The sequence below is a fragment of the Trematomus bernacchii genome, unplaced genomic scaffold, assembly GCF_902827165.1.
Source record: "Trematomus bernacchii unplaced genomic scaffold, fTreBer1.1, whole genome shotgun sequence".
NCBI lineage: Eukaryota > Metazoa > Chordata > Actinopteri > Perciformes > Nototheniidae > Trematomus > Trematomus bernacchii.
Window position 1 is genome coordinate 16,617,864 of NW_022987564.1, and position 27,241 is coordinate 16,645,104.

Sequence of the window (27,241 nt, forward strand, 5' to 3'; positions counted from 1 at the left end):
CGGAAACAGTAGTGGAAAGATTTCAGATACTCGAACACATTTCAAACAGAAAAGAGATGTGTTGGCAGTACATTACTTGACTCTTTAAGTATTTTAACCAGCAGAGAGCACGGTTATATCCCAAATGATCCTCTTATTAAAGCAACATAATGTACTTAATCTTTAGACAACAACAAAATGATCTTTTACTGGAGGCGTATGGAGTAAAAGTAGTAGGCCTATTGTCAAGTCATATTTTATGAAACTACGGCTGTTGCAGGTAAACAGTCCGTTGGAGAGCAAAAGGGGCTCATTAGCTTAAATGCAATTACAGAACTAATTAGCTACGGCCAAAACCACAAGCACTGTACAAAGGAAAAACATTTTCCAGCCAGCAGTCCAAAGGTCATGTGATAGTGGTGTAAACACCAACATGTTTGCTGAGTTAAAAGCGAACTAGCTAACAGTTTGTTATTCCTGGTTTTGCTAGTAGCAGTTAGTATTTAGCAGTTAGCCGTTAGCGGTTGGCGGTAAGTGTTATTTAGCAAGTAAAGCTGTATGTGCATCAGTGAATTGTAAATTGCAGAGAGAGCCGAAGTAGATCAGGTGGAGGACACTAGAGGGCAAACTGAAATAATTTTATACCGAAAATATTATCCAGTTTCACCAAAATCAACATTAAGCCTTACATTTCCACAATAGTGCAAGAACAGGTGTTAGGGGCATTAAGTGGGATTGACAAAGGCATCATTGTCCCCTTTACAAGTCAAGGTAGCAGCAAAATGTTCTAAAAGCTGTTATTTTCAAGCCAACAGAAACACAAAAAGCCATCTGAGAACATGTACAACTGTTTTGCAAACCTCAAAATGTCAGTCAGAGCAGCACAACTGACAATGCTTTGCAATTTGACTGCTATTTTGAGCTGTCAATCATTTTATTATCCATGTCACCCACAATACTGTGACCAAATCTTCCTACAGGCTCTGAGAAATCAGGCTAATGCTTCACGGCAGGCAGGGATGGGACCGTTTGAGGGGAAGTAGACGATTGTGTTCCCCCCTGCCCGAAATCCAGCTGAAAACCCTTGACTACACACTGAGCAGGGAGTGCCAAGACAGGAGTGTAAAATGCTTGGTATATAAACTTTATGGTGGTGTTTGAGTTCAAACTCAAGTCAAACTCTGAGATAAAATCTTCTTATGATTGCGTTTGAATCCAATCGGAAAAAGCGGGAAAAAGCTCCTCAGCAATTTTGATCTGCTTATGAAAAAAAACATTTTGTGAGAATATATCCACATTTTCTATTTGTATGTACCAAGCTATAACTGAATGATTGTTCGTTTTAACATTACGTCCATGAATGCATCATCCTGCCAAACAATTATTATCCTTTGTGTCTTTTTTGTATTTTTGTTTATTTTTAGCTAAAAGTGCCCATCTCAATCATCGAAAGGCTTATAAAAAAATGTATATAGTCTCCCAAATACAGAAGCTTGTTGACTAGCATGAGTTGTGGCAACGTTCTACCCTGCAGGGTTTGACATTTTGGCAGTAATATCAAAACCTGAGTCCTCTTCTCTTGAAAGGGGCTCAAATTTCCAGGGACTTTGGTGTCATTATCTGCTGCCACCAGCGTTCAAATGTACCTGTGGGCTTCTAATTGAACTAAACTGAACTTTGTAACCTGCAAACAAAGTCCTCCAAGCTGGCAACTTACTGACATAAACAACGGATAAACTAAGATAACCCTTTCCTAACCAAACACTGCGTATACAGAGCTCTTGTTGTAAAAGTGCTGTACATAATCACGTGTTATTCTGATGTGTTTTTTTGTTGTTTCAGTTACTGATATAGGTGTAGAATAGAAGGAGGAGACAGAAAAGCAACTAATAACAACACACAAAGCAGACAAAGAAATTATGAAAAGAGTATTAGCATTTAGAGACAGGATATAAACATTGAATACATGGTTTACAACACTCTATAATGTAGTTGTAAGCAGATATAATTGTAAGTGTTTATTAATGTATTCAAAAACCATTACTTCTCTCAGGCAAAGGTATTGCCCCTTATTTATTTCATTTGAGCATCTTTCAGCTCGTTGTTTTGGTTTAAAGGCTGCAACTGTATTGTCTTGCTTCAAGCGGTTATAAACGCTGTTGATACATCAGCTTTATATTGTGATGATATGATAACATAAGGTCAACAGATTGTTTCCACTGCCCCCGAGCGGCCAAGATAACACATCTATCGTTGATCAATTGTAAATCTTTGGGTTTTTGGACAGATGATTGGCCAATTTGCAGCTGAATTTCCGATAAAATATCCCAAACTGTGTAAACAGCTTATGACTCATAATACAATGTACCATATACCCTTCTCTTTATCCAGCTATGCATGCTGTGGTCCATCTGTTTGTCCGTGCAGCAGAGACTCTATTAGATGAACTGCTGCTGCCTTGATCTGACTCTCTGGCAGCTGGACAGAGCTGATCCTGGATAAGTCTGCCCAAAGCCCTGTCCTAATAACAACCATTTTGGGCAAAAAGTTGAAATCGATCCAAGAACACGGCTCGTGCTGCTCCTGGGTAAACAGCCGCCAAGTGCAGCTTCGCCTGGCTTCATTTCCTGTCTGTGAGCAAGAGCCATTTGGACGAGGCAGCCTCAGACTCTCCGATTCTCTCTATCTGCTTTCATTAATTTAGCTGAGATTAAGTGTTTTTCGCTTTCTGCCTGTCAGTCTCTGAATATCGCCGTCTCTCTGTCCATCAGTCTGTGAGGTTCCCTGAAAGCCTTGTATATAGAAATATTTGTGGATCAAAAGCAACTCAATTATTATCTTTTTTAAATGATCAATTTATGTGCCAAACACATCACACAGAAAGCCAGTGTTACTTCCCACACTGCAACACTAACATTCCTGCCTTAACTTACAATACTTCTCAAGGACTTTGAAAGTCTCAGTATGTGAAATGTACAGACGATATGGTTTAGGATAAGAGCACGCATATCTTATTCATATTCTTGTCAAGTCAAGGAATCCTGGTTAAATTCCTTCATTAAAAAAAGACATGTATCATTGAAAATCTTCATCACAGTGTTGATCCTCGGATGGAATGATCCGAAGCATACTGATGAATTTGGGCGATGTATTGTAATATGTGAGGACTTTTAATGTCCTTGTTCGAGGTCTAAGAAAGTTAGATAGGAGCAAAATGACAAAAATCTAACAGCTTCCCTCCTGAGCAGCCATTTTACTCCAGTGTTCACAAAGCATGCAGGGAGAAGTCAGCTGTCGTGGGCAGAGGACGCCCACAGAGGCAGAAAATAGAGAGGTTAAGGTTTGAGAGTCAGGTGAGCAACTCTTCCTCCTGACTAATCGCTCGCTTGATCTAACTATACTTTCACTTGATCCACCTACACATGAAACCAACAGCTGAACACTGAACTCACTGCAGCTCTCACAGGGCTCATCAAAAGGCATTTTGGGAAATGTAGGAGCCTAAGAAACTGAAGTGGAAGTGGGCGAAACAGGTGGAACTGAACACGCAGCTAAAACACAAAAACCTCCTCGAATACATTTTAATTTAGTGACGTCATCATCATCATCACCATCATCATCATCATCATCATCACCATCATCATAAAGCAGGACAGATAATTAGGTTGTTAATCTGATTAAGTCGTCTTCCTGTTTCAGCAGGTTCTTATGTAATAAAGGGAAACCGTGCAATTACTGCTACAATAGTAATGATGCTAATTATAAAAGGTTGAAGGTAACAAATTGTATTGTAATTACTGTTATTGAAGTGGTTTTGAAGTCTGTTTTATTTTCCATCTTCACTGCGTTAAACACTTAAATGCATTAATCTCTTTTAGCGTTGAAATTGAGAGTTGTCCAGTCATCTAATTTTTGACTGCTACTTGATTGCTTTGTTCCACCCAATTACAGTTATGACTCATCAGTTGTTCATTTATAGGAAAATACATCAGCGGTGGTTTTCGTCTCTCTGCCATGTTTGGTCTTCTTCTCTGTTTTGAATTGCAGGTTGCAACACAACTTTAGAGGTGCATACCGCCCTACAGGAGCAAATACAGGACTGTGGGGATGCTAAGTCAAAGAAAACCATTTGGCTTTGTATAATCGTCCGAAATAGTTATTGGTTATATTAGAATATATATATTAATAGTATTTTTACATGGCTTGGTTGAATACTCAATTGTGATTGGTCAATATGGACGGTTCAGAGGTTGTTAATTTGCGCTAACACACCGCTGCTAAGGAGACCATGACTGTTGCTAAGGAGAATAAAGGGACTCTGTGCAGGGCAGGCATATCAATCCGCAAAAGGAGTCCGGTCGATTTAACGTCAGCTGTGGACAACAGTCATGCTTCAGTCAGGATCCATGCCTAGCTGCATATTATCCCTTACAAACATTTTGATTATCGGCTGATCATTTTTCGGCACTGAAACATTTATCGTGCATACCTACTGGAACTCTAAGAAATAGCAGTACTTTCAGCAGCAGTAACAGTAGTTTTGCAGTCTTAACTGTAAAACTAACAGCAGCAGTGGTGGGAGATCCAATGTTAGCAGTAGCCTTTACAGTAATAAAAGCACTACAACTACTGTTAATACTCCTACTGCTGCTCTTAGTACTTACTGACAGTAGCAGTGTGTTGCCGTTGTTTATACATATAGTTAACGCTTGCAGTTGGTCCAATAGCTGCTGCTGCTGTTGTAAAGGAAGGATCTGATATGTTGAAGTCCGAGAGGAAGAAGTCCAACATGGCTGCAGCCGGGGATGGCGGCGTGTTTACATTACAGGGAGGGGAGCCCTCCTTATGTAACACACTTCCTATATCACATTCCACGTGTGTATTCAATTTCCAGCTAATGTTTTTTTGTGTTTGGTACACACAGCTGCTGGCAGAGCTCATAGTTCAACTCCATGTCGTCCATTCAGAGTGGAACTGGAGAGGAAATTAACTCAGACTCTTTATTCTCTTTACTCTGCAGAAAGCACTTTACTGCCAGCAGGCTCAACACTGGTGCCACTGCTACTACTGCTCAAAGTACAAGCACTAAAACTACAACCATTACTGCCAACAGATCAAATACTGCTACTTTATGGTAGTAATACGTTTGGTTCTGCTTCCACCAGCAGTGAACGCAGTATTTAGATTTTTTTGTATTAAGTAGCCTACACTTAGCAATGCCACAGTGTAAAAACACTCCATTGCAAGTAAAAGTATTGCATTCTTTCTCAAGTAAAAGTACAAAAGCATCCAAAGCAGTACCAAAAGAGAAGCTACTCATTATGCAGAACATCGCATCTCAGAATAATATATATTGTATTAGAATAGAATAGAATAGAATAGGGAGGGATGAAACCCTCTTTAATGGTCACACATGCAGAGCACACAGCACACACAGTGAAATTTGGCCTCTGCATTTAACCCATCCTAGTACCAGGAGTCTAGTACTAGGAGCAGTGGGCAGCTATTGTACAGCGCCCGGGGAGCAATGGGAGTGAGGGGGGAAGGGGGGTGTCCGGTGCCTTGCTCAAGGGCACCACGGCAGGGCAGGAGGTGAACTGGGACCTCTCCAAGTAGAAGTCCACACTCCATATTTAGGTCTGGTCGGGGACTTGAACCAGCGACCCTACGGCTCCCAGTCCAAGCCCCTACTGACTGAGCCACTGCCGGACTATGGCATATTATGGCATAATAATAAATTATATATGAATATGTAAGCATTACTAATGTTGTGAAGGCAGATCTAATACAATACTTCATATACTGCTGCCTAGTGTATTGTAATAACAATACAATTCATTGTGGATGAATATATGTTGTGTTTATAATCTGAATCTGCAAAGTTACTACATTTATCAAAGAAATGTTATAAAGTAAAAACGATATAAGTTTGATATTCCCCTTTTAAATGTAGTTGAGTAGAACTAGCAAGTACAATGACATTAAGCTCCTCAGAAATTGTACTTAAAAAGTCAAATGGGGTTGAAAGTAGCTTTAGTTACGACAAAAGTAACTTGCTATTTGCATACTCGTAATATTTACCCAAAAAATCACACATATGACTTTTTATTAGTGTTTGGATTGCGGAGAGTAAAAAAAGATGTGTTGAAAAACACTCCCCCAAGCTGTTTCATTCTAGTCATTTTTGTGTTATTAATATACTTGTATCTAAGTCTACATCTTTAACATCTGTTTTACGTCTCAGCTCAGAGCTCCAGTATCAGACAGCGAGCAAGTCCGTGAACACACCCAGGCTTGGCAGCAGGCTCCAACTCGCCTCTGCGCACACAAACAAACACACAAGCAGGCACGTGCGCTCGCATGAGTGTGCGAGAACACCGGTGAACACACACAAACACACAAACAATTCAGTCCAGGTGACACACCCCGGGAGCCTTGTTCCTTCTGTCAACACGAGTTATATCTGCACGTGTTGCTAAATCACTGCTCCCTGATTCACTCACTGAACATGCAGGTTTACCTCTCACTGCATCACAGCTTAGCTATTTCATTCACGTTCACAATCAATTCAAATGCCGATTCACCCTTTCCTCACCGGAAAAACAACATCATTAGTACGGTGTGTTCAAACACCATCATGTTTTCTTGACAAGCGACCTCTCGTGTGCATAATACATCTGTAAGAAGCAAAGTCTTAAGCAGAGTGACGCAACAACACTGCAAAACATCTTAGGGTGGAGGTCAAAGTATCTGAATCTTACGCGGGATGTTGCTTGCTTTTTAACATCACATAACCCCAAAAATAGTTTTAGCCATCTTAACATAACCAAAACCAACCAGGTGTTAGGAAATGTATGGCACTATTAGGAGCGGCAAAGGTGTGTTGTTTCAAGTTCCAGTGAGATGACATATAACCCAGTTAGGCCAGTTACCGATCAATACGTTTGACAGCTTATCAGTAGGCAAGCCCCTGCACAGCCATTTATCAAATCCTGAGATAAGCTTTTACAACTCTATCATTCTAGTGCTTTGCAAACTTTTTCTGCCGACACAACTTGTGCTTGTTTGTTTTTCTGGCTGTATTTTTATTTTTTCTCATACATTGCTATTGTCAGAGCGTGACCTTAAAGTGAAACACGCATTAGCTTCGCGTTGACGCCCCGTAGCACGCACTCAATGCATAATACAGTAGCCGTGATCTTGCAATTCAGGGACGATCAAAAGACTTCATAAACAATGCACGTTGTTGCAGAGAAAAGGACGGTGGTGCATGACTACAAGTCGACGCACGCTGCAGAACTCTGCTTTGAAGCAATAAGGTAGTGAATCAAAGAGAAAATGTTATACGAGTCCTTTTTATAAAGGTCAAAAGCACTGGAAAGGTGGTGACCAATGATCAAATTACAGGGTAATGCTAATCTATTACAGCTAGTTTCTTGTTATGTATTCTGTAGCAGAGAAGGAGTTTATTTTTGGACATGCTGCAATGGCAAATATATGAATTTGTACAATTATTAGACAGTATTATGTCTTTTCTCAACTCACTGCTATTCAATTAGAATTCTCTCCCTAGTTCTGTGTTTACTCTGCCGTCCTAAAGATTTTTTTTCCCCCTTCGTCCTCAGTGTTTATTCTCTCTGTAATCTCCACTGTTTCCTCTCCCTCTCACTTTATCTCCCCCCATACTTTCCCCCTGCTCTGCTCTCACTCTCTCCCTCTCTCTCTCTCCTCCCCCAGCCCCTCCCTTCCCCTCTCTCTTCCTCTCTCGCTCGGTTGCTTTCTGCAGCGGCACGTGACGTGGCGGCCGCACATGGCCCGATCGTGTGAGGCAGAGAGAAGGAGGGAGAGATTTCAAAACATGCAAAGCGAACACTCTTGACTCGCTCTCCCCCCTCCAGCGCTGCACTCCCCTCTCCCTCTGTGTGTGCAGTGTTACAGAGTGCAGAGTCAGTGTCTTGTTTAACCCTTGCCTCGCCAGGATTAATCACAGCCCTGAATGTTAAATCACCGGCTGCCTCGGCCTCTATTAAAGAAACAGCAGATCCCATGAATTCCAATACAGTGCTCCACCTAAATGCATATTTTAATTAAACTCTTAATGTATATTGATCTGATTGAATGATTCCTAAAGGGTTTATCTGGGATTCATCCAGTCTGGACTATTTGGTTTAAAGCACTGCAAATCATATAGGGTTGGTGGTTCCTAAGGCCAAGGATGGTCTAATCTGTGCTCAGGGTGTTTGTCTGCATGAGAAAGTGACTGCAGTAATCCCACTGCTGACCTTTGCCACGTTTTCATATGTTTTCCCTTAGCAGTGAAAAATTCCCAATATCAAATATAGTTATATTTGTTTTGACGAATGTAAACCACCCTGTTATGAGCTGTAAACACTGTTGTATTAAGGGTCTACATACGGCGGCTCTGTGGCGCTGTGCTTGAGCTAAATGCGGGCATGTTTATCATTTAAGCCTCTTTCACACATAGTTCCCAGGAAATTACTGGGATAACCTTGCGGGCCCCTCTTGTGGGTTTTCCCTATTTACACATGCACTACTTTTCCGAACATTTCATTCTTTCACCTATTTACACGTCACAGCAATGCGGGAATAAATGTGGCAAGAGACAGTGCAGTAGGGGGCGCTAATGCAACACTTATTTCAAGCTTAAAAGTCAAAACAAGATGATGTATACCGCCGCTTAGCGTCTACCCCAAGCCCCAAGGATGTGCGCCGGACGTTGACGCAAATGTCTTAGTGGCCAAACAGTGATACTACAACTGTTGGGTCAGTCTGTGACGGCATTGGGCGCAAAAAGACTCTTTCCCATTGATTTACATTGGGAAAAGGACGTTTGTAAATCAGCGGATATAGGCCTTAGTTAAACCATTAGGGTCCAAGATGTGTAAAATGAGCTGAAGCCGAATCCAGTGTTATTTTCCCTCTCCATTCATTTGACTCACCGGATATCGGTGGGACTCTGCGGCTTTGAGGCGGGGCTTCATGCTGTATGGGCCAAGATAGTCTACTGGTACTTCTGCTCACAATGGGCAGTTTTGGCTTCATGCACCACTGAGCAACTTTCATAGGAGTAAATGGGGTCCCGCCACCAACGCTGTATCTAGTTATCTTTATACATCCATGGTCTACACAGTATCATGTCCAATTTCTCATGTTTAAACCAAATTATAAGATCATTGGTTCAGAATTGAGTGTGCTACAGTGATTTGTAGAAAAGTCTAGTATTCATGTACTGGCGGACCGGACCTCACATTCAGCTGTATCTGCGTTTCTATATCTATGCAGTAGATGACATCCCTTATTATTTGGAAGTACATTGCGGCAGGCAGCTTTTTTTGTCCCGAGCTAGATTCAAGTCTGCAGAGTCTTTTTATTGGTTCGCTCACTCCACGACAAATGGACGTAACCCTTATTTTTGTGCTGCAGTTTTATTGCTATTATTCACATCACAGCCAGATAGGCATTTACCCTGAAAAGTCACTTGTTAACACGCAAACTAGCAGTTACTTGATAGTTAGGACAATGCTGGGGGAATACTAATGTAATAACTTATTTACTAAACTTAAATAATTATAAAGAAAAGTAAATCCATGACAAAATCCAGTGATTTCTATTATTAAGCATGGTTGCTTATCTGCGCAATTGCCTAAATCTGCTTCATTTCCCGGTATTGAAGTCCAATTAGATCTGTATTGGTTTAAAGTATTTTACAAATGGTGGCCAAACAAAAATCATCAGCTGAAAATCATCCTGTTCTCTGAAATCTTGCTTTTTAACTGCACTCCCCACTAAAGATCAACCACTTCCGCCACTCCATCATTCTCTTCACATGTCAGCCTGTCAGCAGCTTTGAAAACTGCACATTTTCCCATGAAGTTTGGTGGACGGATCAGCCTCAGGCGAAGGAGCAGCTGATTAGATCTGGGTGGATATTCAGTTTTGGTATTTCTCTCTCTAGGTGCCCTGGCTTTATTTTACCTGCAATAATCATTTGTTCTTTAATAATGGATTAAGATGCGCCTTTGTAAAGCTTTTATACATGTGTGCCACAGATGCCTTCTTCCAAAACACATTGCAGTTCAATGAGTTTGTGTATCCTGAAGCATGCATGTGCTTATGGAAATCTGAGCTTTAAAAATCTGTGTTTGATCAGAACAGATTTCGGACCGAGTGAACTGACCTGGAAATGTCAGGGCTGCAGGAGGAAACAGCTGATTTGAACTACAAATCAAGGTGATTCATGTTTCCGATCCTCTCTAAAGACGTGTTCTTATGGGGGAAAGAGACTGCTCTGGCAAGTAAAAAAAAAAAGGACAAATTATTTTGTAGCTCAGTGGGTGTTCAAGAGCATCATTAGCGAGTGTCAGATGATTAAATCAGGCTCAAACCTCACATATTTCAACTTTTCTATTCAAATATTCAAATGATTACTTCATTTGCAGATTGGACAGATGTCAATTCTGATTTTGATGCAGTTCTGCTGCTCTGGAAATGTCTTCTAAACCATGTAACAAAATGAATTCACCAATGTGAGGAAAAGACCATGCAGGATCATGTTTCATGTTTAAAGATAAAACCATAACTTTAAATACCTTTATGTATAGCTGCTTGCGTTTCGTTAATGTATTTTTTAAGAAGAAATGGGGATTTACATTAATCATTCTTAATGTTATATTTGCAGGGTTTACATCACATATTTGAAGGCTTGTAAGCTTTTTTCTATTTCTCTAAATGTCTTTTCTATTACATGTAGCATTATCTGAACAACAAATTCACCGTAAACTGTAGTAATCCGGATTTTTCGAAACAAGTTCTGGATATAAAGTCCTGTTGAACATTTATATTTAAACAACCTGTAATTCTTTTGCAGTATAAAATCCAAGTATTTTTTTATTTAAAATCTGAAAATCACGAGATTGGAGTCAATAAATAGCTAAATCAGAAGGCAAGTCTGGGGTTTTTTGAGGTACGGAAAAACTGAAAAAAAAGGGAAAGCAACATTTTTGGGGGGAATTTGTGTGTCAAGCTTCACCACAGCTGTTGATCCAAGCAGCATTAACTGTCTCTTTGTTTGTCCATTAGTTTAAATCCCCACAGATGTGAATATTGAGCATTTATTGCCTTTTAAGCAACAAACAGGTGACAATAAACCTTATAAAACCACAGCTGTATCCACATTTGTGTGTCCCCCCCATCCCTCTGAGCTGTCTCCCTTTGACGCATAATGATTTTAAATAAAACCAAACGGGCATGTGGATCAGATTATTATTACCAGTCTATTTTCCATCTACTTCTCTGCAGCTCTGTAGTAACACTTCAGCTCCACAGCGACCTGAGGGATTTCTGGCTGGATGCATCATGCTCAGCTCAGTCACGTGTTTATAATTCAGAATCAAGAGCACCCACACACTGGCAAACACACAAAAACACACACACACACACACACACACTAGGCACACACAAAAAACACACACACACCCACACAAGAGCATGTCACATTAAAGCCTAAACAGTTGCATGCAAATGCGGAAACAAAGAGGACACTTTCATATTCATATGTGCATCTGAAGTTCAGCGTACTGCACACCCACAGACACACACACACTCTCTCACACACACACACACACACACACACACACACACACACACACACACACACACACACACACACACACGCACACACACACACACACACACACACACACACACACACACACACACACACACACACACACACACTCACACACTCACACACTCACACACTCACACACTCACACGCGCACAGTTAGAGCCTTGCAGCAGTATCCAGTGGTATTCTCTCCTCTGTATCAGCTCTGCCGAGGCTCTGCTGCCTTCTCTTCTGTCTGTGTCTCATTTTCAATTTTCTGCTATAGTTTTTTTTGCTAATTAAATTCTTCTTTAAGAAACACTGCAGCTTGCTCTCATTGTGAAACAAATCTTGTTGTTTATGACTCACAATGAAAAGACAATGCTGCAATCAGATTTCTCCGAATCGTATCTCGCCGTTTATCTCTCCCAGAGTCTTCCTCTCTGACTGTATGTGTTTACAAACTCTTTGTACTACATACCGGTTTAGCATTAAGTACCACACAGACAGAAATATGAAGTAAAGAGCAGATTATCAAAAAATTATCTCACAGCTGTGACCGGGGCTGGCAACATTTTCTAAACAACAAAGCAGGAGGGCAGTCCCTGACGTTCCTACATGCAGATATACCTTCATAAATTCAGCCTTCGTATAAATGGAAACGCTTGAGCAGACACACACAACTGACCTCTGCATCGTCTACTTCAATGTTGTCTTTAATTTACCTTGTCTACATTTCATATTTGTAGTTGCGCATGTGCACATAAAGATAGCTGGTTATGATGTAATCAGTACTATTTGTGTTTTCCATTAGATGGACAATAGAAGAATGTGTTGTTGGTAGTGATAAACATGCAGAGATAATAAGAAAACCCACATTTGCAGCTGTGTTTAGCGTCTGCCTTCTATCTGTTTTGGTTTCCTCTCCGGCAAGCACATTTTTGTAATGGCCAAATGATGGTAGTACAACTTCCGTGTTCGTCCGTGACGTCAGCAGGCCGAAACCTTTTTTCCCCCATTGACTTACATTGGGAAAGCGACCACCAACCACTGCCCATATATTAATCATTTGGGTCTAAAAGGTGTAAAATGGTTTATAAATTAATCCAGAGTTATTTTAAATCTCTAATTGCTTTGGATGAGCGAAGATTGGCCGTATTGTTACCAATTAGATTAAGCAAAAAACAAGTGCGCATACTCTTTGGACCCAGATACGGGCCCTTTGGCTCTCAAGACTCATAATGCGCCACTTAGCAACTTTCATAGGAATGAGGGGCGGGGGGTCCTGCCTCCAACTGTATCCAGTTCCCTTTATACATCCATGATTTTAAGCAGCAGCTTTTTAGCTCTAGAAACCCACTGTTTGCTACCTTTCGCAGCAACAACACAGGATAACGTCTTCACTTTGTCAATAGTGCAACATAGTTTTGCAGACCAACATTTTTTTAATACATAGATTTCTTCATTGGATAAAATCGTGGATGTTCCCTTGGCTGCCGTTCTATCTAAATGACAGGAGCTTGGTAATTAAAACATTTTTGGTATCAGCTCAGCTCCCTTGGAAAAATGTATCGAGGGGGAAACACAAAAAAAAGGGCCAGGTAGTATACGCCACAACCTTTGCTAAAAGAGCGACACTAGTTGAATAGAGTCTTGCCATACTATGCAGTGAAAATGTATTTGCCCGGTTCGGCAGAAACATCCAAAATCCAATGCTAATGATGCATAAATCAACAGTTTGCTTACATATTCACTACTTTATAAGGTAATAATATGTCAATGTGGTGTTTGTGGCTTGTTGTGCTGCCCACAAATGGCTAAAAAACAGAGTGCAGAATGATATCCTTATTCCCAGGTTACAAAGCAACAGCAAAGGAAAGGAGTTGTGTTCTGTAATGCTTACTATAAAGGACACACTGCCTTGAAAACTTGAAAAAGTCATATAAAATAATAAAATAATAGATCATGTAAACATGATCTATTATACTGCCTTTCCCCACAAGATGGATAGTGATTCTTGCTTTTTTTTTGTATGTATACATTTAATTCACCTGCCTCATATGCATTAAAGCATCCTCACAGCTCTGCTTCTCTAAAATCCGATCAAACGATCTGAAGCCAGTCCTTACATTCCCTCGCTAATCTTCTCATCCTTCCAATAAATGTTGAAACAATCGCTGAACATTTACAAAGACATGCGGTTGATCTGCCATCTATAAATCATCATAAAACTAGCTGCGATGATTCCTTCTATGGCTCGCAGGATTTCACAACACTGCCGTCAGCATTATGAAGAATGTCTTTGTGGTTTCAATTAGCCAGAATTGAAAGTTGTCAGAGTTGAGAAATAAAAAATGAAAAGACAGACAGAGAAAATAGCTCTTCTGATGATCATGCAGTTCTAGTTCACATCAAAACCAGCAGAGAGAGGAAACAATAAATTATGAATATATAATGGTTGAAAAGAGGCTGTCACAGGGAGCCGAGGAGGGCTGCAGAACAATGTGTCAGCCATTTATCACACGGAGATATAATTAGACAAAATTCTACTCTGGTTATTGTTGAAGGAGTGGGTTAGTTAATTTAATGTATCATCTGTGTTCTCATTAGTGCCAGATCACATCAAAGCCTTTGCATGTGCGGCTTCGGAAATGTCTGACTGCATTAGCTGGTGCACAAATGTTGCCTTCTCACGTGAGGACTTCAATTTTAATCTCTGTGTGGACTTCTCAGGAGGAAAAGAGGATAATAAAAGCGTTCTCATTTCTGACGGGAAAGTATTTTTAAATGTAAAGATATGAAATATATAAAAAAGGTCCTCATATCATATCGTTCTAAGGTATTATTGTACAAAATGTGTTCAAATTCAATCTTCAAGGGCCAAAATGGAATAAAACCGCCGGATAGCAACCCTTAAATTCACTCGTTCACTCACCATCTGGACACTCAGGTCCTCCCAACATGCCTTGTTCCTGCTGAGGTGGCAGGGGTGGTGGCGGTGGCGGTTGAGGCTGGACGTTCTCCAGTCCCAGCAACGAGGAAGAGGAGGATGAAGAGGACATTGAGGAAGAAGAGGAGGAGCAGGGCGGGGGAGAGCTGGGAGGGCACTGGGAGCTCTGGTTGGGCACCGCTGACTGGGAGCTCTGGAAGGAGAGAACATTTAAATAAACGTTACTTTTGTCCAGGATTTTGAGATGTAAACACAGACTGATTGATCAAATTCTCTCTCATTAGGTTCCTTCAAATGTTTCCAATTCACAAAATATAATTTGAGTATTTCATATTTAAACTTTTCTTTAAACAGCAGTGCCTATGGCGGACATTTTTTAGGGACCTCATGCCAAATGTAGAAAATGGTACTTTGTTTTAAAATGATGGGCAAGTTGTTATGGGTCCTAAGGGCTTTTAAAAATGTTTTCAATTAAATGGATCTTCTTTCTTAAACAGAAAAACAATGGGTACATTCATGGAGACAGTTTGATATCAACTTGTTTCCTCACAATTCTTAAAGCTATTCCACTTGGAGAAGAAGGATGGCACACATAGTAAGCTAGCAATCTAACTAGCAAAATGTTATAGTGACCGAGATAGCGGGCTAACGCTGTATTAACATTATGTTCAAGGTAGTTTTCCCCTATTGCCTGCCTTTTACACCTGAAGATAAAAAACAAGCCTAAATTAACCTTTTGTCACATGTTTTTAGCTGTTAGCTAATTACATTTGTTGTGAATATTCAGTTTTATTTGGATGTAACCATGTAAACACAACATTACACATTAGCAAGCTAACCTCCTAGCACACAAGCTTGCTAGCTAGCGTGACAAAATGGCGTCCTTACCGAAAAAATATCCTGTTTGAAACCTAAAAATAAAACATTATCATACGTATGTAAGCTAGTAAATACATAACAAACAAACTTGTACCACCTAAACCATGATATTTTGAACCTTCCAAAAGAGTTTTGTTAGCTAAAGCTAATCAAGTGGTTGTGTTTCAAAACCTGTTTGCGACATTAACGAAAATGGTAATATAATAAAATATTTAATTTGAAAACTAGCTTTACTGTTTTATGAAGACTTGTTGCACATTTTACAAGTGGTTTTCTGCTTCGGTCACTTTACGGTGACAGTCACTCTTTACGGTGGATAGCTAAAACCACAACGTTGTTAAAGCTCCCATGTCATGCTTTTCCGGTTATTACCCGTCCCCTTGTGTGTTATGAAGGTTTTTATGCATGTAAACGGTGTGCAGAGTCAAAACCCTCAAAGTACACCCTGTAGCGAGTAAAACTCTAACACAGAAAATACCTCCCCAAAACGCCTCGTTGGAGATACGTCACTGGCCATTTGAGTCTTCCATTTCGTTCCGGGTACGGCATGATGTCAAGCGGTACCCGGAACGAAATGGACCAATCCCGAAGAGCCGTTACGTTACGTCCGCGGAGCCGTTACGTTAAGCCCCCGCTGATTGGTCCAAATTGACCGATCCACGGACTTCCTCACACACACATCTGTGTGCAGGAAGCAGGCAGCTCAGCTGATTTCTCCTCCCTGGCTGCAGGCTGATAACAGACAGTTGGGATCGCGGCAAAATTCTCTCTGCAGACCCATTCTCACAGCGTTTATCAACCTTTTTCTTACTCAATATCAAGCCACACTTATTGTTTTTACTTCGGATGTGAGTTTGTGTGTGCTCAGGATGAGTTTGGCTGTGTTTCGCTATGTATCCTAAACAAGGAAGCAACACCTCCACGGAGCTCAGCGCGATTCACAACGTCCCGACCAATCAGAGCACACTGTGCTCACAGGGAGGGTGGGGGCTGGAGCTTTTGGAGCTACAACGAGCCGTTAAAGGCAAATAGTGAAATTCAGTGAATACAAGTAGTTTACAGAGATGCTGTATGAGAAACCAATGTGAGTTTGGAAAAATGCACAGTATAAATCTATTTTAGTATACCTCAACAATGGAATTATGATCAGTGGAAATGGCCATGACACCTCTCCTTTAATAGAAATAAATAAAGTCAGGTCAATATGTTTGGCCTGGCAAGTTCTATAACTAACAGCTACACCTTGTCAAATGAAAAATAAATCTTCTTGCAGCTTGGTGAGGTTGAGGCCAAGTTTTTAAAGCTTCAGTTTCTCCATCAGCCCTACCTGGGAGGGGATCTGGGCCCGGGTGGAGCTGGGCCCGTTGTTGTGCATGCCCATCCCGTTCTCAGTGAGGAACTCCTCCAGGTCCATGTACTGCAGCTGGAACAAGCCTCCGTCACAGGGCAGGGTCCTCTCCCACAGCAGCGGGCCCAGGAACGCTGACTGGGAGTTGGGACGCAGCGGGCCGGACCCAGGGGCTCCAGGGGCCCCCGGGGCCGCACTGGGAGCACCTGGCCCTCCGGTGATGACACCCGGATTTGATTCCTCATCAGATTCCGCAGGCTTATCTTTATCTGGAGAGAAGGAGAAGTATGTTGGATTATTTTATCTGTGTAATAAAAGAAGAACCATCCTAAAATGGTCATGTATCTCAATCCACTTGTCTGTGCTTGTTATGAAAGGTTAAATAAATAATAAGAAATGATAAGAACTGAAAATATGCAGCTAGAAAATATGTGTTTCAGGGTGTGAAAATGTTTAGTATTTTGTGCTGTAGAGCAGAGACTAGCCGTGCAGTGAACGGCTGAAAATCTAATTTGTTTTCTGTAATCAATCTGTCTTCAGCTTAATGTGACAGGGATTTATTGCCTAAAAAAAAGCACTTAAACAAATGCAGTCCTCCATTCCAAAACACTGTGTGTCCCTATAGAAATAGCGTCAAAGCATTTCAAGGCATTGTATCCTTACATACTGTATATGGTGACCAAAATCAAATCCATGTGTCCCCAAATGACTTCCGCCGTCAATCCATAACTATAAAACAAATATCTCAAATCTGATGCAATTGTGGCCCAAAAATGATTAATTTAAAACATCCTTTCACACACTCTTTACAAGTGCTCAAAGACAGAGTCTGGACGCCAGATGGTCACAGGTTTTATCCCCTAAGGGTAACACACTTGAACATCCAAACACACATGCCTTTTGTTTTCTATGTAACGCTCCAAAATGGGAAAGTTAACCTCAGTTCAGCAAATGTTATATGGTTTACCTTGAAGGCCTCATTGTCCTCAGAAAGCTTCTGAAATATTCAGAAAATTTACATTTGGTTCCCTTTTTCTGGTTTTGAACCGCTTGTGATTGCATCCCTTTGTTCCTGAGGTGAACCAGATCTTGCATTTATCTACAAGAAGCTGCGTTACAATCGTGTGAAACGTAACTTATTTTCCGACAAACAAACAGCTCCCGAGGCTGATTCTGTCGTTTGATGAACACCGGCTGATGTTTGTGTCCTTTGCTCTCTGGGAAGCACTTAGTTGCGATCATTAAAAGGCATCTATAAATAAAGTCGACTAAACTGACCCTGACATGTCATGACCTCTATCTAAGCGGTAGGGTCTGATGGAAAGATAGATAAGGCCATCAATAAAGCATCAGCACAGAAAATAAACGAAAACATCCTGCAAGTAAACTAAAAAAGAACCAAACTTCATCACAAGGAGAGAACTGGAGTGATTGTTTTGTACCCTGATCCTTTGATAATATTATTCTACAGAATCAAGCCTCACAAAGTGCATATTGAATAAATGGAACAATGAATAATACAACCCAATCAAATAGTAATAAAAGAGCATATTTAACTGGGCTGCGGCGAAAGGGAAAAGGGGAATAATGAACAAGCGAGAGAAGGAGACATCGGGAGAACATCGGGGCGGCCGGAAATTTTCATTTAAAAAGGGATTAAAGAACATAAAGTCAGGGGAGATTACAGCGGAAAGATGGAGGGACGGAGGAAAAGAGTTGAGGCCTTTAAATGCATGTCCCTCATAATCTCTCTGCTATCATCATCATCATCTGCCACTTTCTTTTCAATTACTGTCTGTTTAATACAAAACTCAAAGGACTCTAATGGTGCTTTTCCACTGCAGCACGTAGCACGGTTTAAGTGGGCCGGGCCAAACCAGGCCCGCTTTTTTTTGCTTTTCCACTAGGGGTAGTTCCGACTCAGGGCTACTTTTTCACCTTTATTCTGGCCCTCCAAAATCGAGGTTCTTACTGGGCCAACAACCGGGCTGAATATGCTAAACTAGTGACGTAAACACTCTCGACTGCTGAACGGTCAGAGAGAATCGCTGGCAAGGTGGCTACAACTACAACAAAATGAACATATTTTACCGTGATTTCATTGTAATACACGTTTCAAAATGATGCAACAACATACTGATACCGGTCTGCAGACAAGACGGCAGGCGAAAAACCTTTTTAAATGTGTGTTTTCTGAATGGAGATCGGATCGATCAGGCTAACCTAACGTTGTATATGCTCCGTCCACACTCACAACAACGGCCTACAGACATAAATAAACCAGCGACTGTGTATTCGCCATGACACAGACAGTCTGTGGTTTGTACTTGTTTAACTTTTGTCTAGTTTTTGAACAGATATGAGGAGCTGTGAGCTCTGAGTGCTAACAGCTAACGGCTGATGTTTTGGTTTTGTGGTTCGCATTGAAGATGACGAATGAAGAAGGTAAACATAGAAACAAAGCCGCAAGATTTTGCGCCCTACCTTGCAGTGAAGAGGAGGTAATATACCAAATAATGAAAGTAATATTTATAAAACGTTATTTTGTTGACAATTCCTACTAAAGACACCATTAGCCACCACTAGGTAAATTAGCACCAACAATCCAAAGCAAATCCATGTATCTCATCATATAGGATGCTCATTTTGAATTTTCAGGGCTGATTGTGCACTTCATGACTGAGGCTACAGAGTGGAATATAAACAGAGAGTCAGCCAAACTATGTGAAATCACAACTGTATAAATACCCACATTGTATGGTAGCTCAATACCAAAACACAGCTGATAGCCTGACTGTGTAGCCACAACAACATGGAGATGCTCCTACTGTGCTGACTAAGAGACAGTAATCTAGGTACAAAGATTTAAAGATACAAGAAATAACTAATGTACAGTGTTTCCCCTACCATTGTCTTGGAGGGGCCCTGCTCCCCGCCAACGGAGCCCCGCGCCCCCCCTGAAATTCAAGGTGTTTAAAAAAAGAAAAAATATTATAATTTCTTTTTTTCTTTATAATTTTTTCTTTTTTTATATATATATATATATAGCACTAAATTGCAACTAATCTATATCTACTGTCACTTTTCACATCGAACATGTGCTCTTTTATTAAATAAACCAAATGCTTTCATTTTAAGTTGTGAGTTTAGTGTTTTTGACCCTAAGAAATACTGATGCATTAACCAATAACAATACTCCACAGCTCCTCTCTCTGCTCCAGAGGATTTAAAAAATATATATCCCAATGCCCCCCCCCCCCAAAGCAGTAAACCTACGGGAAACACTGAATGTATGTGCATCAAAAGCACAAATGACTTCATGCTGCTTACACATTAAAAGCCCACCTGCAGGCTCCATAGAAAGGACAGGAGAAGAAAGCACACAACAATATAAAAGCAAGAGGAAAACCCTCCAAGAGGAGCACAAGGAGAGACTGAAAACAGACAGAGATGAGATGTGCTGTAAAAGATGCAGAGGAGAAGCCTGAGAAAAGATGTAAATCAGCAGAGGGACCGAGGATGAAGAGGAAGAGGAGCAGGAGTGGGAGATTGTGAAGGCGTCACACAAAGCTAGCCAGGAGGGTGAAAATCCACTCTGCATCGAGGAAACCAAAACCCACACAGCGGCATCGTCTTTTCCTTTTTGAACACATCCCTGAATGCATCACCTAACATTAGGACATATGCATTCTATGAGAGCTGACAGTGACGCTGAAGTGGGGGCCTCTGAGCTGCTTTCTGACTCCATGGAGAGCCTGTCAGCCGCGCTCACCATCATCTCCTCCTCCTCCTCCTCCTCATCATCATCATCATGCAAAGGAACAGAAAGCAGCTGCAGTTACACCCATATGCCACCAGGGGCCACCAATAAGCAGGAGTCTTTGTTTTTCTCCCTTTCTTTATTCGGTGTGTTAACTTTTATACATACTTGTGGACTCTTTGACAGTCCATTGTGCTTGTGAGGACATTTTAACACATCATCACAGTGGCTTAATAATAAAGTTTGGACTAAGAAGAAGAACAATCCTCAAGGGAGTGATTTTAAGTGTCCTCACAAGCACAGCAAAACCAGTATCTGAGTGTGCGTGACAGCAGCTGACTGGGAGTTATGACATCCCCACACTAAGAGAGAGGAAGGAGAGGCAGTCTGGTTAATATTTGTCATGGCAGCTGGTGCATGGGAAACAATTCAATCCCGCTCACTAACCTTTATTTAAACAGAGCGGAGAACCAGAACACTGCTGCTGCTGCTTTGGCTGATTTTTCTTTTGATGGCATTAAATCCAGATTGTGTTTCTTTTTTTAAACCCTCCTCATCCTCCTCCACATGGGCTTTTCATTCCAGCACCAAAATACAAAAGGGACGCGTTTAATATCAGAATCTAGCAGGCCAGAAGGAGGAAGGATAGTGTGTGTGTGTGTGTGTGTGTGTGTGTGTGTGTGTGTGTGTGTGTGTGTGTGTGTGTGTGTGTGTGTGTGTGTGTGTGTGTGTGTGTGTGTGTGTGTGTGTGTGTGTGTGTGTGTGTGTGTTGGATAAGCAGGAGCTCTGTCTTTTACAAACACACCTACCCACTCAATCACATGCACACACACACACACACACACACACACACACACACACACACACACACACACACACAGCAATGAAAAGTAAATCAGTCTAATATTCTTGTGTGTTCCTGCAAAGATTATATTGAGTAAAGGCTAATGAGTATTTATTCAAGTTTTTTCATAATTAGAACAGCAAACAAATGATCATTTTAATTATTATTTTCTTGATTAAAATGTAAAAAATGTAAGAAATGCTGATTATAACTTCCCATAGGAGTATACCTGACATATTCGCATTGCTTGTCTTTACCAAACAATCAGCACCCACATCCCTTCATATTTATATCAGGTTGGACTATTGAAAGCCTCAAAATCATCCCTTGAGAAGCTTGTACCAAATAATTTCTGGCTTGTTGTCGACTCATTGATGAATCAAGTGTTAGCTCTAGTTCAATACCTCCTTAGCAGGATATTTCTGCAGGTGCATTTAAGGTTCATGGTATCCTTACTGCACATAATATGGATTATTTAACAATAATATATGACAACATGTATCAGACAAACATGCATTGTACTTATAGTGCATGCATATTAATTTTAGTCCATTTGAATGCACCTAATGTAAACATGCATTCATCTATGATTGTTCTGCAGTTGCTTATTGGCTGAGGTCTTTTCCTTACTGTCCCTTTAAGAAGTTTCTCCCCTATAGGATGCCTCTCTTTCTCACACGTAGGTACACACATACACACATACACACACACACACACACACACACACACACACACACACACGAACACATGAACACATGAACACGTGCACACACTCACCTTTCATCTCGCAGCAGTCCTTGGCCCTCTGGTCGGCCTTGATTGGCAGCTGGAGCAGGGTCTTCAGGTTGGTCATGGAGGTCAGGTGTCCTCCCTGGGTGCCACTTCCGGCCGAGTTGCTGGCCCCAAACTGGGGGCTGGTGGCCCCGGCAGGGAGATCCGGCGGTAAGAGCTGAGTGAGAGGCCTTGACATAACTTCAAGGGGGGAGGAGGAGGAGGTGGGAGGTGAGGGAGGGGAGGAGGAGGAGGTAGAGAAGAGCAACCTGCAGACTCTAAGTTCAAGATCAAAATAATCCAATTAGTGACGCTAATTGACAGGCGCGTCGTCACAAAGGTGCGCGGGCAGGTGACGCGTTTAAAATCTCCACCTGGAATCTCGATTATCCACCCGTCCCATGAAGAAAAAAGGTGTACAAAATTAAAAGAGGGGGGACTTATCTCCAAAATGGCACCATGTTCGCCGAGTCTAATTCATCCTCTCGGTTCTGGCTGAGCCTTCACCTCTTTGAAACAACTCTGCAATAATGAACGCACACACAGGAAGACAGATTGGATCCTGGCGCTCGCGGCGAGTAAAGTCCTCTTTGAGTTTGTGTTAAAGGAAACTCTCGCTCGGGTCCGGTCCGTTGGTCGGTCGCTTGATTTTTAATCCGGAGGGGGAAAAGCAAAATTAAAATAAAAGCAGATTCAAACGCGGATGGCCGTACAGTTCCATGTAGTGAGAGAGGATTAGAAACAGTCGAAGCGAAGAGTCTCCTAGATAGAAAAAAATAACTTGTGATTAAATATGAGCGACAAAATATAAGATGAAGGAAATAAAGAGATCCCCCCCGAAAAAAATAAATAATATCCAGTAGTATGAGAGTCAGATAGATGAGACTGATGGCTCTTATTTTCCTCCCTCTCTCCCTCTCTCCCTCCCTTTCTCTCGCTCTCTCTCTTTCTCACACACACATACACACACACACACACACACACACACCTCTCTCTATTTTCGTCCTTCTTTCTGACTCCCTCTCTCAGTCAGCTGGAACCAACACGGGCCGCTCGTGTGATGTCACCGCTCACGGGGGAAAAGCGATTGGGGGCGTGGATCATTTGCATAAATAAGCCACGCCTCCCCTGTCAGTAAAGCATTCTGCGTTCACGGATGCATGGGAAAGCTGGTAAATTTGAGTTGTTTTACATGTAAACATATACGGTTCCAACTGTAATTTTACTTTATGGCAAATTTAAATCAAACTGTTGGATAACTTCAAATGATATTCAACTTGGTTGAATTATCCTCCAACAGTTTTTAATAATAGAGCAGTTGGTCAAACAAAAAAATGACAACTGAAAATGTCCTATTGGATTGTAGGAATGTATAACAGCAATTTGTTTGTACTGTTTTCTGACATTTTATACACAAAATGATCAGTTTGCTTTATTCAAAAATGACGACATTTAATATTACCTTTAAACCAAATATCATAAAGATCAAAGAGACGTCATGAAAACCATGAGGCTAGTTCTGTTTCATTATTGTTTTTGTGTTGCATGATTAAACTTCTAACTATAAACTATAAAACAGCAGCTGAATTGACCAGTAACAATATTAATAATATTGTTATTTTATTATAAGGCCTCCTTTACACTGCATGCATGTCCAATTTAAATAGCTTTGTCATTGTACGACAAATGGAAAAGCTATTGAACAACACCAAAATAATAATAACAGCCTATAAACGAAATAAAAGGCATACATCACACATCAAGCACTGCTATACAGGCTTTAACAGTATTAGAGTGTGCTAAGACTAAAGAGAATAGTTCAGTTCAACATATGATCACTTTTTGTTTACCTAATTATTTTTCACTTTGGATGTTTGGGAATTTCCTTTAATAGTGGTAATCATCGCGTTCTAGTTTTCCTACAGGTGTACGTGAACGCAACATATATATGCATAAAGAAAGCACACCTCCCCGCCAATTCAGCCAATGGCTGACAGCAGCTGGGACTGTTGCACAGTAAGACACGCCCACCTGAGCTGAGCTCCTCTGTGGATGGACCATGAACGCACCCGCCCCTCTCTTCTTCTCTCACGCTGTCATTTAAACAGGGAGGCCAAAAAACAAGATGACCACTGGCTGAGAGTAACACTGAAGAGCCGCACAGCACAGGGCTGAGACTTCAGGGTGTTGTTTGCTCTTTGTACCTTCACCCTCTGTGTTATCTTAGAAATGTTGGAAAATCTGATTATTTTTACCCACAACGTGACAGGATTTGCAGGGTCAGAATAAGCAGCTCAAACAAAGCAATCACGCACACCAGGTGTCCAGATGTGGGCGGAAAGAGTCTCACACAATATATAACAAACACTTCTCTGCTACATTTACAGGTAGAGATAACACCAATGGCGTAATTTGTCAGGAATATAAACTGAACATTTTATTTATAAATGTTAATTAATATATATTGGGAATGGTTTCACTCATAAAACAACTATATACTATGGAGTATTGAAATAGTCACATGTATGAGAGGTTAAAGTGTATTTAATCCCGCACAAATGGTCGGCAGAGCCACACGGTTAGTCTGTTTTTCTCCCTGTTAAATGTCCCTATCTGCCTCTCGCGCTCAAAGAAGCACATGGCCTCGGCACGCGCCGACTGTTGCCTACCAGTACCGGCGATCCTGCCGCGCGCTATTGGCTGAATGTAGGTCACTCGCGGCCTCTGCCTCGCTCCTATTGGTCAGAATTAGGTCACAGTCTCCGCCCACAGGTTTCCCCATGCTACTGCCGCGTGACAGGCCGTCTGGAGGGGACCAGGGAGGGGGCTGACTGTGGATTAGAGCTGAAAGAAAATCACAATTATTTCTTTATATTTCATTCAACAACACAAAATGAAAAATATAAGAATAAATATAAAAAAAATTAAGTATTAAAAAAAATCTAAGGAAAATGTACTTTAATAGAGCTGGGGTGCTAAAAAACAACTCTTAGTGTTTTATGTTTTATATTGTATGTTTTTGTGTTGCATGTTTAAAATTCTAAACTATAAAAAAACAGCAGCTGAATTGTCCAGTAACAATATTAATAATATTATTATTTTATTACAAGGCTTCCTTTTCACTGCATGCATTTCTAATTTAAATACAAAAAGATATAAAAATGTACAATCTTTGTAGGATTATTAAATGATGTCTGTGCATGAACTACATCTAACAAACATTTGTTTTAAATAAATAGCTTAAAATAAAATAAAGAAATGAATTATTATTTTGGTAACCATAGGAAATTAACAGCAATTTGTATGTTTTAAATCACAGTTACTTATATATCTTTAATTGTGTTCTTTGGTAGTGTACACGTTTGTTACTTAATGTCATGTTTGGTCTTGTTATTCTTGTACGACAAATGGAACAGCTATTCAACAACATCATAATAATAATAACAGCCTATAAAATAAATAAAGGGCATAAATCACACATAAACATGCCACATCTTGCGTTTCCTGTTAATACTAATTTGACTGATTCATGAATCCTTTGCAGCAGCTGCCCTGTGGGAACAACAGTTCCTGGAAGGACCTGGAAAGCCTGCAAGTCCTCTCTGGTGACAGAGGGCCGTCAAATATACATGACAGGAATGTGCTAGTAGTAAGAGGCCAAAATTATCTCTGCTCACACACACAACAGGAGTGTGTGTACGCTGGCCTGCATCAGTGAAAGTGAGGAACGACAGCTTGACTCAACTAATGTGTGATCAGAGTTTCATGAGCTATTTCCAATTCAGATTATTTCCCCAGTGTTTTTCCTCCAGACCTGCAGCAGCCATCTTTAAAGTGTTTCAATGGCGCCATCTAGTGGACATTTGTCAGTAATGCACCAAATTTAAGCATTACATACAAACCACAGCTACAGTACTTTGTTAACCCTCCTGTTGTGTTCGTCTCAACAACCCCCCCCCCCCCCCTTACTTTGGTGTTCGCGGTCAAATTTGACCGATCCTGTTTTAACTGCTATTACATTAACACAAAAACCATTAATCATCAACAAATTTCATATAACAACCTTTCAAACTGTAAATATTGTATCAGACTACTGGTATGAGCAACTGCAGTAAATATACAAAGAATAGACACTGAACATGTATTGCGTGTGCCAGGTGTGATCCATGTGGGGGGATGGGCACATAAGAGCGGGAAATGTATCAAATTGTTCTGTGTGTGTGTGTGTTTGTGTGTGCCAGGTGTGATTCACATGGGGGGATGGGCACAGGGCCGTCCCTGACCAACATGAGGCCCCACGCAAAGTTATATGATGAGGCCCTCTGTTTCGCGAGGGGGGGGGGGTGCTAGTGGAGCCTGTGCAGCGCCACACTAATTGCGCTGCATAAGCGCATAGGTGCGCCGCATTTTCGGCTCAGTTGAGGCACCCTCCGCAAGGTGAGGCCCCCTCCGCAAGGTGAGGCCCCCTCCGCAAGGTGAGGCCCCACGCAGTCTGCATGATCGGCCTGTAGGGAGGGACGGCCCTGGATGGGCACATAAGGGGGGGAGAACACATCTAGAGTGTGTGTGTGTGTGTGTGTGTGTGTGTGTGTGTGTGTGTGTGTGTGTGTGTGTGTGTGTGTGTGTGTGTGTGTGTGTGTGTGTGTGTGCGTGTGCGTGTTTGTGTGTGAGTGTGTGTGCGCTTTATCTGATCCGGATGGTTACTAATTCCTTTTCTTTATGGCGGTCATACCGGGAACACCATGGGTGTTACTAAGTTGACTAAATCATCCAAAATTCTATGAAAGTGGTGATCAGCAATTTTATACGTTCAAATGTCTACTGTGAAGGATATCATGAAGCCTTAATGCAATCAAATGTAAAACAAAAAAGTTATGATTGATGAAATTAGTAAATCACCAGGCCCAAAATACATTTCTGACCTCCTGCTAAATTATGAACCATCCAGATCTCTCAGGTCTTCTGGGACTGGTCAGCTTTCTGTCCCCAGAGTCAGAACTAAACATGGAGAAGTTCAGTTATTATGCTCCAAATATCTGGAACAAACTCCCAGAAACCTGCAGGTCTGCTGCAACTCTTACTAC

The 27,241-nt window shown here is 41.2% G+C and overlaps 1 protein-coding gene across 1 annotated transcript in view; it reads right to left on the reverse strand.

The window, feature by feature from the left end:
- dbpa (D site albumin promoter binding protein a) overlaps positions 1 to 23,153 on the reverse strand; it is a 33,211-nt gene extending 10,058 nt beyond the window's left edge. Inside the window, exons 1-3 of the mRNA XM_034125222.1 lie at positions 22,164 to 23,153; positions 16,762 to 17,051; positions 14,541 to 14,748 (exon numbers count right to left, since the gene is read on the reverse strand). Of these exons, the coding sequence (XP_033981113.1) occupies positions 14,541 to 14,748; positions 16,762 to 17,051; positions 22,164 to 22,356 (691 nt within the window). The 5' untranslated portion in view covers positions 22,357 to 23,153. The remainder of the gene's footprint in view (positions 1 to 14,540; positions 14,749 to 16,761; positions 17,052 to 22,163) is intronic.
- Positions 23,154 to 27,241: the final 4,088 nt, after the last annotated feature.